This window comes from Xenopus laevis, chromosome 9_10L, assembly GCF_017654675.1.
Source record: "Xenopus laevis strain J_2021 chromosome 9_10L, Xenopus_laevis_v10.1, whole genome shotgun sequence".
Classification (NCBI taxonomy): Eukaryota; Metazoa; Chordata; class Amphibia; order Anura; family Pipidae; genus Xenopus; species Xenopus laevis.
In genome coordinates this window covers 52,178,943-52,195,313 of record NC_054387.1, presented here as the reverse complement: position 1 = coordinate 52,195,313, position 16,371 = coordinate 52,178,943, and the positions used below count along the sequence as shown (strand labels likewise).

The window sequence follows — 16,371 nt, the reverse complement described above, 5'->3', positions numbered from 1 at the left end:
CTCTATGAAAATCACCAGATATTCGGTCTCTCTACATGCAGAATTTGTGCAAAAGTTATTTTGTTTGTACTGGAATCAGTTATTTGAGTGAGCACCAATACATCTGCTAGGAAAGGAAGTCCCCTGTAAGGTATATTGGATCTAACTGTCAATGACTATCTGATACCCAACGCTGCAAGAAGACAGAATGAAGAGAAACAGATGCTGAGAGAGGGATAGTGAAATCATGCAGAAACAATGCAGAATATTTAATTGGTTGTATTTAGAAAATTTCTTATTTCAGTATGATAAAGGTTATATTAAATTTTCGCGACAGTTCCTTTTTAAGCAGTGGGTGAACACTCTGATGATAGCTTACAAGAGGAGGGGCATCAAGTCTTTAAGGCAAGCAATGGGCAGGACTAGAATACTCGTCGTAGGGAATTGAGTTGGTGAGTAGCAGCAGTTAGTGTCACTAGAACATACTAATGGCAGCTTACAGGGGAGGGGGAAAGAGTCTGTAACTCAAGCAGTGGGTCGGGCTAGAACACTCTGATAGCAGTTTATAAGGTGTGGTTGGGGCTAGAACACTGTGATGGCAGCTAACAGTGAGAGGGGGAGTGAAGTGCAGTAGTCAGAGTAGAAGGTGGAAGTTACAGTGAAAGAAGCTGGAATCAGTGGCCCAGGATGGGATTTATAATAGGCCCTGGAATTTCATGTATACTGAGGCCCAAACACTCCCCTCACCATTTCAAAAAACAGTGAGTGTGTATAGTATCTTAAAGGAGCCCCTCTGACATTTGTCAGAATCCACAGATTAACAGCCCAGGAAGCTAGCAAGTGAAGCGGCAGGGACTCTGTAAAACTCCTTGTTCCTTTTAAATTTAAAATTCACAGACAATCACATTTTAAAATTCTAAATCCATGTAGACATCCAAGTATACCTGAAATGAAAATATGTTTTTTTTTTCCCTTTAACAATAAGAATGCATTGCCCAGGATGTCTAGTCAACCCTGGGAACAAAAATGTAAGTCAAAAAAAGGAGATAAATCTAATTAAAACACTTGGACTTCTTTGAACACGATCAGGAAAAATAGCATGCCAAGTAACCCCTTATTGGCATTCTTCTCTCTTTATAAAACTCTGCAAGGACAATATATTATTTTTTGCACTGGTTAAAAGTGGGGCTACCCTCCCAGACATAATGATACAGAAGCACTGTATAACACAAATAAAAGACTATAGACTTGGTGAAGACTTGGCCCCTTTGCCATCAATTAAAGGCTTAGATACAAACTATTTTTTTTTATAAATTAAAATATAAAATAAAATTGCATCTGGATATAAATATTTTTGTTTTTTTAAGTCCTTTTTTACCACTTGCTGACCAGGAAGATATGCAAAAAAAATGAAGGTGGCATGGAACTTATGACATAACCAAGAGCTTGGAGAAATTCTGCAGATTACTTATATGCCCTTTCCTTCCCATTGCTGAGAATGGAGTATAGGTTGGGGTTCTTTCTTTACTGACTCTTATTCTTTACTGACTCACTGCTGAAAGGTTGCAGCTATCAGAAGTCCTGTGTGCAGGGCGACATTTTCTGTTTGGAGCAGGATTCCCATTTGAGGATATACAATTATATGTGAATACAAAGCAGTCTCCTTTTGGGGAAGCTACGTCTGCCTAAACCTACATTATTTTCCAGCTATGAAAGCTACTGAGCGGTTTTAGAACATGCAGGGCATGCACTGATGTCACAATACTCAGCACTGTTCTAGAATGTGCTGTCCCATTGGCCTGGAGTATTTTAAGCAGCTCTATCCTGTTTGGTTTGGTTGCAATATTAAATGGTATGACAGCATACTGAATGAGGCTGCAGGAACTTGTATGCAATTAGAGAAGAAGTGAGTAAGCCTTATCTTTCCATTGCCAGCCTCTCTGTGACACACACAATGTTGCTTGCTTATTGCAGCAAGCCCAAACCATATTCTTGACACTGGTTCTTTTCATCCATAACTAGGTCAACTAGTGTGCCCCTCCAAGCACTAATGATTCCCCCCTTGGTTTGAGCCTTGTGGATAATTTGGCGCTGAGTGCCATATAATAATGGCTGTGGGTAAGGTGCAGACAATTTGAATGCCTGTTTTGGCTTTCCAGGAAGGACCAGCCAAATATTTCTTCTGATGCTGGGTATTTAGATGACAACACACCAGTACAGAGCAATGGAAAATGACCACACGCAAAGCAGAAAACCTGACTAGTCTGGGCAATTGACTTGCGAATATAGCTCCATATTGTGAAAGTGGAAGTAAGCAATGAGCTTAACGTTTACAAGGTGGGGCCGATAAACAGTGGCCAGGTGGAATATGTAGTCATTCTGAGCAAACAAAACTAAAATAGCAGCAGTGACCACTTTTAACATGGCTGAGGATTTTCCTAGATTTATGTACATATAGATGGACACATTACTATCTGCATCAATAACCCATTGAGTTCTAGGGAAACATATATTTTATACGGTGTTTGTTCCTTATTCTTATTGGTTTGTGGCCCAAAGGATTGTAGCATGAATCCTGTGTGTGTAGAAAGGACCCCCTTTATCAATTCCAATGGCACCCCGATTGTAGAAGCGGAAACATGGATATAATACAGAACTTGGCACAGGTTTGGCTGTTGGGTACGGAGAATGACTAACGTCAAAGCACCGTGCTTTCTGACTCCTCATCTGATTCAGCTCTGCCCTCCATGGAACGCCTTTCTCGTTCCTCTTTCATGGCATCACGTTTCAAGGCAGTGTCAATTTCAATAAGGATGGACGGAATGTCGAAATGGATGATATCTAGGAGGCAAGAAGGAAAATGAAAAGAATTAGCAAGCATCTGTCTTATTGCTGTTCAATCAAGAATGCTCAGCTCAAAGAAGCTCCTACAATGCTTATGAGGAACCTGGAATTAAGCTATAAGGAATGGAAGGTTGTGATTTGCTTAGGAAGCTGCCATGAGTTCTTTTTTCAGTAGCTCCCCATTCGTTTCTTAATGGGCAGTATGAGGGTGAAAGGCAATGACAGACAGAAAGAGCTGATTCCTAATTCCATACATACAAACACCCCAATATATTTTGGCTTCTGGCTCTACTGTTGACCATGTTCTCTTAAATTCATATATTTAAGAGCTGAATTCCACCCTTTTCTCTGGCTGCAAAGAGAACACTCATGAAGTATAATTAAGCATTCAATATAACTGGGGTACATGCTTATATCAATCACAGTACCTCTTCAAGGTCTATAGCAATGCCTAAAGGTGGCCATACACGGATAGATCCGCTCGTTTGGCGATGTCGCCAAACGAGCGGATCTCCCTCCGATATGCCCACCTTGAGGTGAGCAATATCGGGCTGATCCGATCGTGGGCCCTAGGGCCCAACGATCGGATCCTAGCGTTCGCCAAACGGGCGGTCGGATCGCGGGACCGCATCAACGAACAGATGCGGCCGCGATCCGACGGGATTTTTAATCCCATCCGATCGAGATCTGGCCGACTTTCGGCCAGATCTCGATCGGGGAAGCCCGTCGGGGGCCCCCATACACGGGCCAATAAGCTGCCGACTCGGTCTGTCGGCAGCTTTTATCGGCCCGTGTATGGCCACCTTAAGTCTCATAGCATCCTAGATGACCGCTAGCTACTTAAAACTGAATATGTCTAAGACAGAGCTTTTCATCTCCTCCTAAACCTGCCCTCTTCACTCCATTCACCGTTACCCTCAACAATACCACTCTACATCCAATCTCCCACAGTCGGTGTCTGGGTGTCACATTATAAGATACCCTCAACTTCAGAGTTCACATTAAATACCTGACCTGGACATGCCGCTTCTTTCTCAGGAACATAGAAAAAATATGTACCTTCCCGTGCCTATCTACTGCTAAATCACTGAATCAGACCCTTATCCTTTTCAAGATAAAATACTGCAATCTCTTACTAGCTGGCCTCTTATAAATGGCCACTTCAATCCATCCTCAACAATGCTACTCATATTATCTCACCTGCTTCTAAGCCACTCTCCTCCCTTTTACTACTAAAGTCTCTCTCCTGGATTCTGGTCAAGACAATTCTCATTCTTTTTTTCAAAGTACTGCTCAGCTCCTCCTCGCACATTCTGTTCTCCATATATGCAATTTAATATATTGTTGTTCATATTGTTGTTGGGCGCATGATGATGCAACATGGCTAATTATGCTGTTGTTTTTCTTCTTGTAGCCTGGCTCATGCCTTTGGCTTGTCTTTTTCTAATAAGATATTGCCTGGACCTGTTCTGAATATGTTTTTTTCCTGACTCAACCTCGGATCTGCCCTTGGTACAAATAAGAGATACGGGGAGCACTACTTACACTCTTCAGGTGTTGTTGCATACAGTGGTGCTATTCCTTAGATGTATGGCCCCCTGAAACATTGTTCTGTACTTAGAGTGGTAAAACTGGCTAAAATAAAGGATTATTTGCACAGCAAGAAGTGGTAAAGTACTTGCCTTTCCTGTGAAACTTAGCCCTTGGGTCCTCACAGACCCAAGGGACCATTACTGGCCTTTATTCACATTGTTGGTTTGCTGTTCCAGCCTCACGCAAGCTTGGTGAAGGTTAAGCTGCGTGTGGGTCATTTCCTATGCCTGATCCAGACAACTGTCCTGATGGTGTGACCACAAGAGCTGAGTCTCGCATACAACCATTTCCCCTAATTGACCCAAGGCTCTACAATGGTCTACAAGACAAGCCACTAACTTTTTTCTCCTGCAAAACACTCCCGACTATGGGGCAGGGACAATATTCCAATTGGGTATTTGGGTGAAATGGCAGCTGTTTAATACCTTCAAATCTAGCTTCTCAGCAGAAATATGTATTATTTTGAGAACATAAAAGCAATTAAAAAGATGCAGTTTAAGGAGTTTTAAGGTTAATATGTTACCCTAAAAAAACCTTAGGGAAAAAAAAGTTTTTATGATTCCATAAAATACATTTCCTAAACTCAGATACACAGCTACTAGTTACCTACATAACCAAACACCCGGACCATAGAACTAGTATAGAATGAATTAGCCTCATTATGACCACGCCTACACACTCGTCCAACTTTGTCTTGCAACATCTGTAAATGGAAATGTTTTGACTAATGTTTGGAAAACGACCAAAATGTTAATCTTCAATAACGACTAATATAAATGCTACTTTTTATGCTTCGACCCAAGCAAAATCAGCAACGCATTTCCAACCACATTAACACAATATTGAAAACACAGAAAAAGGCTCAAACATGTCAGCGACACACAACTAAGAAGTGAGCAAGACATGTTTACAACAGACTTCTGTGCCAACTGAACAATTTGAAACGCAGGGGGGGAACTTACAACAAGCAACTAGTTTTACTCAAGTATTTGTGGACTGTTATTGCCAAGAGGTAAGCGGCTAAAGCTGTGCGTTTTGGCTGTAACCTCATGCGAAGGCTACACAGTAGGAAGAATTAGTGATGGGGTAATACACATAGCTGTCAGGTCTCCTCTCAAGGGGAATAGTGGAACATAAATAAACTGAAATAGGAGTCAACAGTTCATTGTCCTTTCCTTGAATATGAACATACTTCAGTAAAAGATGCAAAAATAGTAATGAGGATTGCAAGTTGCAGGAGCTCCTAATGAATTCTATAGTGGATTTGGCTATGACAGCTAAGTGTAGAAGCATAGGTGTGCAGTCAGAACACAGTAGGAGATAAAAGAGGCAACAGTTTATCAGTGATGGGCAACCAAAGGCAAGAAGAAGGGCGTAGACAATGATTTCAAGGCATGCCAGTCTTAATTATACCTGAATTAATTTTATTATTATTATATTATATTAATTATGCCTGAATGTCACACAATTGCACTGTGTTATAGAAATACAATTAGGTTCATAAATCTTTGGACAGAGACAACTTTTTTCTAATTTTGGTTCTGTACATTACCACAATGAATTTTAAATGAAACAACTCAGATGCAGTTGAACTGCAGACTTTCAGCTTTAATTCAGTGGGTTGAACAAAAAGATTGCATAAAAATGTGGGGAACTAAGGACCAGTAAAGGCCTGGCAGAGCATTAAAAAGGAGGAAACCCAGAATCTGGTGATGTCCATGAGTTCAAGACGTCATTGTCAGCAAAGGGTTTTCAACCAAGTATTAGAAATGAACATTTTATTTTCAGTTTTTTTACTTTTGAGTCCCTGAAATGAAGTGATTGTGTGAAAACAAGCTTTAGTTCCTCACATTTTTATGCAATCTTTTTATTCAACCCACTGAATTAAAGCTGAACGTCTGCAGTTCAACTGCATCCGAGTTGTTTCATTTTAAATTCATTGTGGTAATGTACAGAACCAAAATTAGAAAAAAAGTTGTCTCAGTCCAAAGATTTATGGACCTAACTGTATGTACTTCCCTTCTTGAAGCATTTCCATTCAGATATGCGGCAGAACTAAACCCTTTGCACTACGAGCTTATATTAATATTATGACCACTATGAGCAAAGGATCATAATGTTGGAGCGTAATGGCACTTGCAGGGGAACAAACTGGCAGCTTGAGTGCCCTGCCCAGTACCTTCTTTGGTCAATGGTTGCTCAGCTCTGTCTATAGCAGATGATTAAGGCAGGTGTGATGTGGTGGGATCTGCAGCTTACCAGGAGATTCCCCCTCACACATAATCCAACACAGCGCCACTCACGTCAAACGGCTGCAAGGAAAGGGGTCAGGAGAACGAGGGGAGACAGAGGGGACACAACAGAAAACAAAAAAAGCTTAGTACTATGTGTTTGTAGATTTGGGTATTGGGCAAAGTTTGGAGAAAAGGGATGGGTTATCTGTGAGCAATGCAGCTAGAAGATTTTTTGCCTGACTTATTGTTTTGTATTCTTTAATATAATCTCCTGACCTAAACTACTAATAATTTAAAACGAAATCTCTCAGTGCCTATCGACTTTGTTAGTGGGTGGTAAATGGCTATGTTTCTAATGTTATCTTGCCCTACCATCTCTATTCTGTCCTACTGCCTGCATATTGTGCTCCTGTCTCCATCTTGCCTTACTGTTTCCATTTTGGCCTACTGTTTATGTCTTGTGATATTGTCTTTATCTTACCTTACTGCATCCCCTTTACCCTAAAGTCTCCATCTTGTTCTACTCTCACAATAGTAAAGCCGAATTTCCAGTTTAAAAAACGGAAATTCGGCTCTTAAAGGTACCAGGAGCGGCTTTTTGCTGCCCCTGGTAACCTCTCCAGCGTTGCCGCCTGAGGCGAGTTTCTCAACTCGCCTCATTGGCGGCGCCCCTAGGTGTAACGAGATATTACTGGGCCCCATAGCAACTTATTTTCAGGCCCCCAAAATGTCTACAGGTTGGCCTATTTTACCAATATTTATTGAAATTGTATATGAATTAAGGCCTTGCAGCTGCAGAGTTCTGCTCCTGGCCATAACATCTTTCTCTGCTATATCTGTTATCCCCACAGTTTGTATAACTGCTGAATTGTGCGGCCCAGGACAGTCACTCCTATTTGTTTCTTCAAAGGACATATCTGTTGCTTTAGCCCAGATTAAATCATTATAGATATAGCTTGACTGTATTCCTTAACCTTTAATTGAGTTTTAAGGGGCAGATATGAGATGTAAAGAACAGGCTGAGCCTGCAACATTCCTAAAAGATATATATCTTACACTGGGAAAACAGATGAAATTGTGGAGTAGGAGATACATACCTGTAGACATACTTTCCCCAGGAGATAGGCCATCTAAGATGCTGTTCTCCACAGACTGTGGGCTGGAAGCAGACTGACTTGAGGTGGGAGGCTGGGGTGGGGGAAGAGATGGTCTCTGTCTTGGTTTTGGCAAGGGACGGGATTTGTTTAAAGTGCTGGTCAGCGGTGGGGGTGATGATAGATTGGGAGCAGAGGTCAGACAACCCTGGTAATTCAGTCCATAAGGAGATGGGGTGCTGGGAGGTGTTGGGGAAAGACTGACAGGAGACGGCTGACCCGTGGATTGGTCAGACACTGTTCCTGTCTGGTTATATGTAATCTTGGGTGGCACTGGTGCTAGTTTCTTGGATACTGTTAAAATCAAACAAAACACAGTAGATGAATGTGACATATAGTAACATAGTGAAATCAGGTTGAAAAAAGACCAAAGTCCATCACGTTCAACCCCTCCAAATCAAATTTAGTGTCCATACATACATACACACTTGCACCAACCCTTCCATACACTCAGATAGACTATATACACCAATATCTATACTAATTGTAGATTTAAATATCACAATAGCCTTTGACATTATGTCTGCCCAAGAAATCATCCAAGCCATTCTTAAAGGCATTAACTGAATCAGCCATCACAACATCACCCGGCAGTGCATTCCACAACCTCACTGTCCTGACTGTGAAGAACCCCCTACATTGCTTCAAATGAAAGTTCTTTTCTTCTAGTCTAAAGGGGTGGCCTCTGGTACGGTGATCCACTTTATGGGTAAAAAGGTCCCCTGCTATTTGTCTATAATGTCCTCTAATGTACTTGTAAAGTGTAATCATGTCCCTTACAAGCGCCTTTTTTCCAGAGAAAACAACCCCAACCTTGTCTACCCTCATAATTTAAGTCTTCCATCCCTCTAACCAATTTAGTTGCACATCTCTACACTCTCTCCAGCTCATTTATATCCCTCTTAAGGACTGGAGTCCAAAACTGCACTGTATACTCCAGATGAGGCCTTACCAGGGACCTATAAAGAGGCATAATTATGTTTTCACCCCTTGAGTCGGCACTTTATTTTCTTTAATAGCCATAGAATGACAACTTGTTATCTCCAAAACGTGTCCTTCTCAGTTAAAGGGGTGATTCACCTTTAAGGTAACTTTTAGTGTGTTATAGAATGGCTTATTCTAAGCAACTTTTCAATTGGTCTTCATTATTTATTTTTTACAGTTTTATAGATAGTTCCCTTTTTCTTCTGACTCATTGCAGGATTCCAAAGGGCGTTGCTGACCCCTTCTAAAAAGCAAATGCTCATTAAGGCTACAAATGTGTTGTTATTGCTACATGGCATTCCTCATTTTCTATTCAGCCCCTCTCCTATTCATATTCCAGTCTCTTTTTCAAATCAATGCATGGTTGCTAGGGTAATTTGGACCATAGCAACCAGATTGCTATAATTAGTAATATATAAATAAAAAAATGAAAACCAATTACAAATTGTCTCAGAATATCCCTCTCTACATCATGCTAAAAGTTTTCTCAAAGGTGAACAACCCCTTTAAGGAAACTCCCATTTAGTGTATAACTTGCATTTATATTATTTTGCCAAAGTGCATAACCTTGCATTTATCAACATTGAACCTCATTTTCCAGTTTGCTGCTCAGTTTTCCAATTTAGTCAAATCCCGCTGCAAAGTGACAGCATCCTGCATGGAACCTATAGTTCTGCACAATTTAGTATCAGCAGCAAAATAGAAACAGTACTTTCAATGCCCACCTCCAGGTCATTAATAAACAAGTTAAAAAGCAAGGGACCAATGACAAATGAAAGACCCCTGTGCTACTCCACTAACAATGGTCCAAAAATGTTTCATTTACCACCACTCTTTGTTATCTATCTTTCAGCCAGTTCTCTATCCAAGTACAAAGACTGTTCCAGGCCAACATTCCTTAATTTAACCAGTCACCCTCTCTGTAGTACTGTGTCAAATGCTTTGGCAAAGTAGATTACATCCACTACCACCCCAGAGTCGAGGTCCCTGCTCACCTTAAGAAATGAAATTAGTCTGGCAAGATTTATAATGCATAAAACCATGCTGGCACAAACTCATAGTATTGTTATTTGTAATCAAGTCCAGTATCTTATCCCTTAATACCCCTTCGAAAATCTTTTCCACCACTGATGTCAGACTAACTGGCCTATAGTTTTGAGGCTGAAAACGGGATCCCTTTTTGAATAGCAGCACCACATTAGCACATGGTGCAGTCTTTCAATGAATCCTAAAAAATTAAGTAAAGAGGTCTGGCTATCACAGAGCTAAGTACCCTGGGATGAATAACATCTGGTCCCGGACCTTTGTTTATCTGTACATGTTCTAGTCTCTTTTGAATTTCCTCGTGCGTGAACCATGCATCATTTGTTGCATTACTAGAATTGAGACTATAAGAAGGAAACCTTTATTAGCTGGTTTCTCTTTTGTGCTGACAGACAAAAAAAACAGTTCAGAATCTCTCCTTTTTCTCTGTTCTCAGCAACCAACTGAACCCCATCTGATATTAAGGGTCCCATTCTTTCCTGCTAATTTTTTTTTACTATTTACACGTTTAAAAAATACGTTTGGATTGCTGCAATACCCTTTTCCATCTCAATTTTATCTTGTCTTTTTACATGATTTATTGGTCATCTTGTAACTCATAAACATTTCAGCTATCCCAGGTAACTTGAATGCTTTAAAAGCACGTATTTTCTAACCCACCTCAACACCAACATCGAACCACAAAAGTTCTATGACAGAGGATAAGGAAGAGTACAATCGATCATGCTTAAACAGTTTTTACATGTAGTACAGTATTTGTCATACCTAAAGTTTGGGGTAAACTTCTGATGTTAAACAAAGAACTCAGTACAGCAGACTAGGGACTATATGAATCCCTTGGGTGACAACATTTGGCCCACGAGCCTCCAGTAAGGCAGGCCTGATCTAATACATCATACAAATGATCATGTTTTTATTCAACTGTTAAATGCGTAACTCAAGTGCAAAAACAGGGCTGTGTGGTACTTGGTGCACACCATTTTCCCATTTTCTTTATCATATAACAGACACATGAAATTGGGGAGCATGCAAGTACCTTTCCTAAGAGAATGAGGGCTTTGCTCTATTGAAAGCTGGCTCAGTCCCATCCCACCTGAAGACACCACATGGCCAGTACTCGTGCTCGATTTTGGACCAGACACAGGTGACAGCTCCTTTCCTTTTAATGTGCTGAAATATAAAACAAAGCACTTTAAAAAAAAAGAAAAAAAGTTGATGCTCTGGAAAACTGTATTTCTAAGTCTTATTTTGTCTTGGAAAGTGTCTCCAGATACCATATTTGGTTGCCCTTTAGTGTAAGTAATCATATAATAATGGCGGCCCAAAAGGGCACATCTTATATCTTTAGGAGACTTTCAATGAACAAGCAGAGCTTGACTAAACATTTCTCCAGTTCTGGACATACAAACATGGCATAGGTAAATATTACACAGACACCAATGGAAAAACATTCTCTTTAGTTTTGGCACTTTCAAGTCAATGTGAGTTGTCCCAAAATACTACAAACCATGTAGATGTCACTAAGTCTGCAAACACTGCTATCTGTGTCTGGGGGTTAAATGGCAATAAACAGGCAAATTTGCTAGAAATGTGGGCATCATCTCAATTAACATTTTTTATTTAAGGGGTGGTTTACCTTAAGGTGGCCATACACAGGCTGATAAAAGGTGCCTACAGACAAAGTGTATAGGGGCCTCTGATGGGCTCCCCCAATCAGGTAGGCTTAAAATTTCTGCTGGATCAAGGACTGCATCAGTTGGACGTCGTGGTTCTCAATCCCATCGTCTGCATTAGTGGTGTTGTGATCCCTAGGGCCCATGATCGGATCAAGGTGGGCATATCGGTGCAAGATACGCTCGTTTGCCAACCTCTCCAGACAAGCAGATCTGCCCATGTATGGCCACCTTAAAGGGGTTGTTCACCTTTGAGATAACTTTTAGTATGATGCAGAGAGTGATATCCTGAAACAAATTGCAATTAGTTTTCATTTTTTATCATTTAAGGTTTTTGAGTTATTTCAGTTTTTATTCAGCAGCTCTTCAGTTTGCATTTTAAGCAATCTGGTAGCTAGGATCCAAATGATTCTAGCGACCATGCATTGATTTGAATAAGAGACTGGAATATGAATAGTACTGGGCCTCAATAGAAAGATGAGTAATTAAAAGTAACAATACATTTGTAGCCTTACAGAGCATTTGTTTTTTAGAAGAGGTCAGCGACGGCCATTTGAAAACTGCAAAGAGTCAGAAAAAAAGGCAAATAATTATAAAACTATTAAAAATAAATAATGAAAACCAAAAGTTGCTTAGATTTGGCCATTCTTTAGGTTATCTTAAAGGTGAACCCCCCCCCCCTTTAAGTATGTCAAAGAATGGCCAATTCTAAGTAACTTTCGAATTGGCCATCATTTTTTATTTATTATAGTTTTTCAATTATTCTTCTCATGACTCTTTCCTGCTTTCAATAGGGGTCAATGGCCCCATTTCATATAAAAATCAAATGATCTGTAAGGCTACAAATTTATTATTATTGCTACTTTTTATTACTCATCTTTCTATTTAGGCCCTTTCTTATTCATATATACATATACTCTCTTACTTAAATCAATGCTTTCTAAGGTAATTTGGACCCTAGCAACCAGATTGCAAGCACTGACTCTGCAAACTGGAGAGCTGCTGAATAAAAAGCAAAATAATAAAAAAAAACACAAATAATAAAAAATGAAAACCAATTGCAGGTTGTCTCAGAATATCACTCTCTACATAATAATAAAAATGAATTTAAAGGTGGACAACCAATTCAAGAATAAAGAAAGTTATAAAATAATCTGATCTGCTTGTTCTTAATACTATCCACACTTTTTATAAGGAGGTCGTTTTGATAAATAAACACTCAACCCAATAACACAATGCTTGAAATGGTTTCTAAGCAAATTCTGAATAATAACTAGTAAAACAGATCTCATATGCCTAAAACACAGATTGTCCCATATGCAATTCTTCGCTGCTTGTCTGACTCGTGCTGCTAAATCATTTTGTCTCTTTCCCAGAGCAGATCATTAGAACACGATGTTTCCAATCCCCTGGGGATATTGTAGGCTCTCCAGAAAATCTATAGAAGCAGTTTAAAGCTAAAGTCACAGCCTTACTCTGGAAACCATCAATCATTTCCTGCTGGCATGAGAATTTGGGGTTTTTATATGCCAGCTCTGCCAAGCTATACGCCTCCCCACAATGTGCCTTACATTACAATCATAAACAACAAACTTTTTTAATTACCTAGTCAGCTTGGTTCCCTTGTCTCGAGCACAGGAACAGCTGAGCCATGGGGGTGACATTGTGGGAAGGTTAGGTGTGCCAGATGGGTCGGGTTTGGTTAGAACAAGTGGGGTTTTGATGTAGAGGGGAGAGATGTTAGGTTCTGCAGTGTGGGGTTCAGTCAAGGAGCTCTGCTTAGTGAGGTGTAAGAAGCAAGGTTTGGGGTTGGAGTTAATGTCAAGCTTTGGTGGGGAAGGAGGCAAAGTCTGGCTGTACCCAATCCACCGGTAGGCAGAAGGGGCATCAGCTCTGGCAGCTGGAGGAACTTTTGGAGGGTGAGGAGGGAGGGTGGGGTATTGTGAACATGAGTGCAAGGATGTGGTTCTGTCTTCTTCAGGGGAAGGATAGTTGTAACAGGAATCCGACCACTGAGGCGAAACCTCATCTCCACTGTATTCGATGGAGGGATAACAAGGATGGGGCAAACACGGGAACAAAGAGAGTTGAACAAAAAAAACGAGAAGGAAAATAAAAAAACAGAAAAAAGAACAAATATTTGTACATGGAAGAACCCAACGAGATAGAAGAGAGAGAGAGGTTGTGAGAAGAGAAACGTGATAGGAATAGAGAGAGACACTGCTAGAAGCCATTCGCTCTGCGTGGCACAAAGGGGAGCTGGAGGTGGCACATGAGTGAGAGACAGGAACGCAAACGGCCATTGGATTATGGCTTTAAAGCACAAACAGTTTCACATGACATGCAATGGAACGGCTAAAGGGGACTCACGGATACACATTTCTTGTACAAACATGGGCACACACATATGCACAGGCTGTATGGACTTGAAATCTGGACACAGAAAGGCCAAGGCAAAAGGTTTTTATTATTACTGGAGTAAAATTAATATGTCGGCCTTTAGCAGATTACAACTTGCTGTTTCCAATTTAACAGAAATTTTGTGAAAGTTCTCATTCATCCAGGTCATGGGATAACTATATAAATAAGTCAAATCAACTGGACGTGCTATGCTTCAAGAAAAAACACAGCAAGTCCAGTTGATTTGAATTATTTCTATAGACAATTAAACAGAACTTAAATAGGGCCCCATTGTCATATGACTAAATATAAACCTACACCAGATTCACAAAGTCCCAACAGAGACATTTCTAAAGCTCAAAACTTGGCCAAGGAAATCTGGTAAAGTTATAGCTGAGAGGCTTATATGCATAAAAGAGTTGGAGGCCATTGCAACTAGGGGTGTTTATAGTGCAGAGTCAATGGGCAGGCTGTGTTTTGGATGAATGAAGCAAATACACAGCAGCCAGGCACATGCCAGAGGAGAATGAGGTTGCTCTTCCAAATTCCCCGTGTACGTGCAGGGCCGCTTTTAGGTAACAGAGGTGATGGGGTAATTTCTCCCCGGTCTTCAAAGTGTAGGTATCTACATATCAACGCCTTATTGGGACAAATGGAACACTAGCTCATCATGGCTACCCAATATCCAACCCCTTTACATCTAAACTGAAATTTGCCAGCATTAGGTCCAGTCTCATTTCAGCAAATGAGGCTTCTCTGAGGTTTCCACTGATGGAACCTACCTAAAGCTGTTTGGAGAAAGAGTATAGATTCAAATGGACTCCAGCAACAGCAACTGGAATGTTTTTGGGACACCTAAAAGCGGTCTTGGAGGAGGATTCTTGTTAGGGTGGTTAGAAAAGACGTGGAGCTGCTCGATGCAAAGCTATGGCAACAGCGTTGAGGCCTTACCTTGTCCTCTCAGGACCCGGTTGGGAGCCACTACTGGGAGGAGTAGGGGAGGGACTTTCTACGGACAAGTCAGGATTTGGTGACTGAGGCATGGCTGCGGAATCGAGTGGAGGAGGAGCAGGGGGCTGCATGGCGGGTGGGGTGGAGGGGCCTTTGCGGACTAAGGAAGAACCGCGCCGGGCAACCCATGAAGTGTCCATCACCCTCACGCCCATGCTAAGGGGGGAATACAAAGACATCTGCTTACCATCTCTATAAAGGAGGTTAGAGAGAGAGAGAAAGAGACTGTAACACTGTAGAACAGACTCCCACACAGCAGGGGAGTGGAAAACAAATGGAAACAAAGGTTTAAAATAAAACATATATACAATTATATACATTTCTTATGTGTTGGGTACACCAATATATGCTACTGTATACACTGATACCGAGTACAGGACGCATCGTCTACCAGTAACCTTTATTAGGTAAGCTCTATATATACATTGTGTGATATTTGTGCCAGTGATGAAGCTCAGAATACCCCAATATTGCTATGGTTTTTACCAATGGCAGAGCTGTACACAACTATTATTTCCAAGGGGACAACAGGAAAGGTTTGTACCAGTTCAACAACCCATAAGAACCAACCAGAGGTTCAATCAGGTGCACATAGTTTAGTTACCATGAGTATTTTACTACATAACCCAGGTAAGATGTAAAAAAAACATACTCTGTATCATTATGCAGTACATTCAAGAACAAAGAAAGTCAGTGAGACTCGGATTTGGGAAGGGTCACAAAACACGTAGTTTACACTGTACAACACACACCAGAGAATTTAGTTATGCTAAAGGGGATAAAGAATGATGTGGGGGGGAAGGATTACAGGACAAGGCACAACAATAGCAATAATAGATTAAACATCTTGGCAAAGCCTTCCCAGATATACACCTTACCTTTGTATTTTCCTAAGGCTGCATGGACAGAATCACAAAGAACATTAGTTGGGATATTAGTGGGACATGTGTGTCTTGTGCACCCCCACCGCACTGAGCAGAAAGGGTTGTGTTACTATATAGATTGTGATGGCTCTACTCTGGTTGGATGATTTTTTCTCTTTAAAAGCTGCATTAATATAAATAGATTCTGTACATTTTTGGCACCTACAGGACAGTATTAATAGGGAACATAACTGTATTCAGCTTTTGGTAGTTTGGTGTTAATCTGACCATTTGTGTTTCTTTTCACTAGCCAGTAGAGTTGGAAAGGGTTTCGGGACAGAGTGGGAATAGTAGAGTGACACAAGCTTTTCTTTTTTTGATACTATCTGCACTTTAACAGCAGCACTTCACTTTTTGTGAATTTAGTGCCACAAAGTGATTTATTGGCTCATAGTGGCGTAAAGACAACGTTTCGGGCCACACAGGGCCCTTTATAGACTTGATATATGAGCCAATAAATCACTTTGTGGCACTAAGTTCACAAAAACAAGCTTGCCGCTGATTATTTGAAATAGACGCTATAGATAATTGA

At 40.7% G+C, this 16,371-nt stretch overlaps 1 protein-coding gene across 9 annotated transcripts in view; it reads right to left on the bottom strand.

Moving 5' to 3' along the window:
• Window positions 1–232: 232 nt before the first annotated feature.
• The window catches only part of arhgap44.L (Rho GTPase activating protein 44 L homeolog), a 60,336-nt gene continuing 44,197 nt past the window's right edge, over window positions 233–16,371 (bottom strand). The window contains exons 17-23 of one of the 9 annotated variants that reach the window (XM_041576242.1): window positions 15,795–15,812; window positions 14,857–15,108; window positions 13,111–13,539; window positions 10,869–11,002; window positions 7,748–8,098; window positions 6,676–6,728; window positions 2,715–2,820 (exon numbers count right to left, since the gene is read on the bottom strand). In XM_041576242.1, coding sequence (XP_041432176.1) covers window positions 6,721–6,728; window positions 7,748–8,098; window positions 10,869–11,002; window positions 13,111–13,539; window positions 14,857–15,108; window positions 15,795–15,812 — 1,192 coding nt within the window. In that variant the 3' untranslated portion in view covers window positions 2,715–2,820; window positions 6,676–6,720. Of the gene's footprint in view, window positions 2,821–6,675; window positions 6,729–7,747; window positions 8,099–10,868; window positions 11,003–13,110; window positions 13,540–14,856; window positions 15,109–15,794; window positions 15,813–16,371 lie in introns of all 9 variants that reach the window. The other 8 variants (XM_041576240.1, XM_018235460.2, XM_041576243.1 and 5 more) reach the window with 8 other exon arrangements.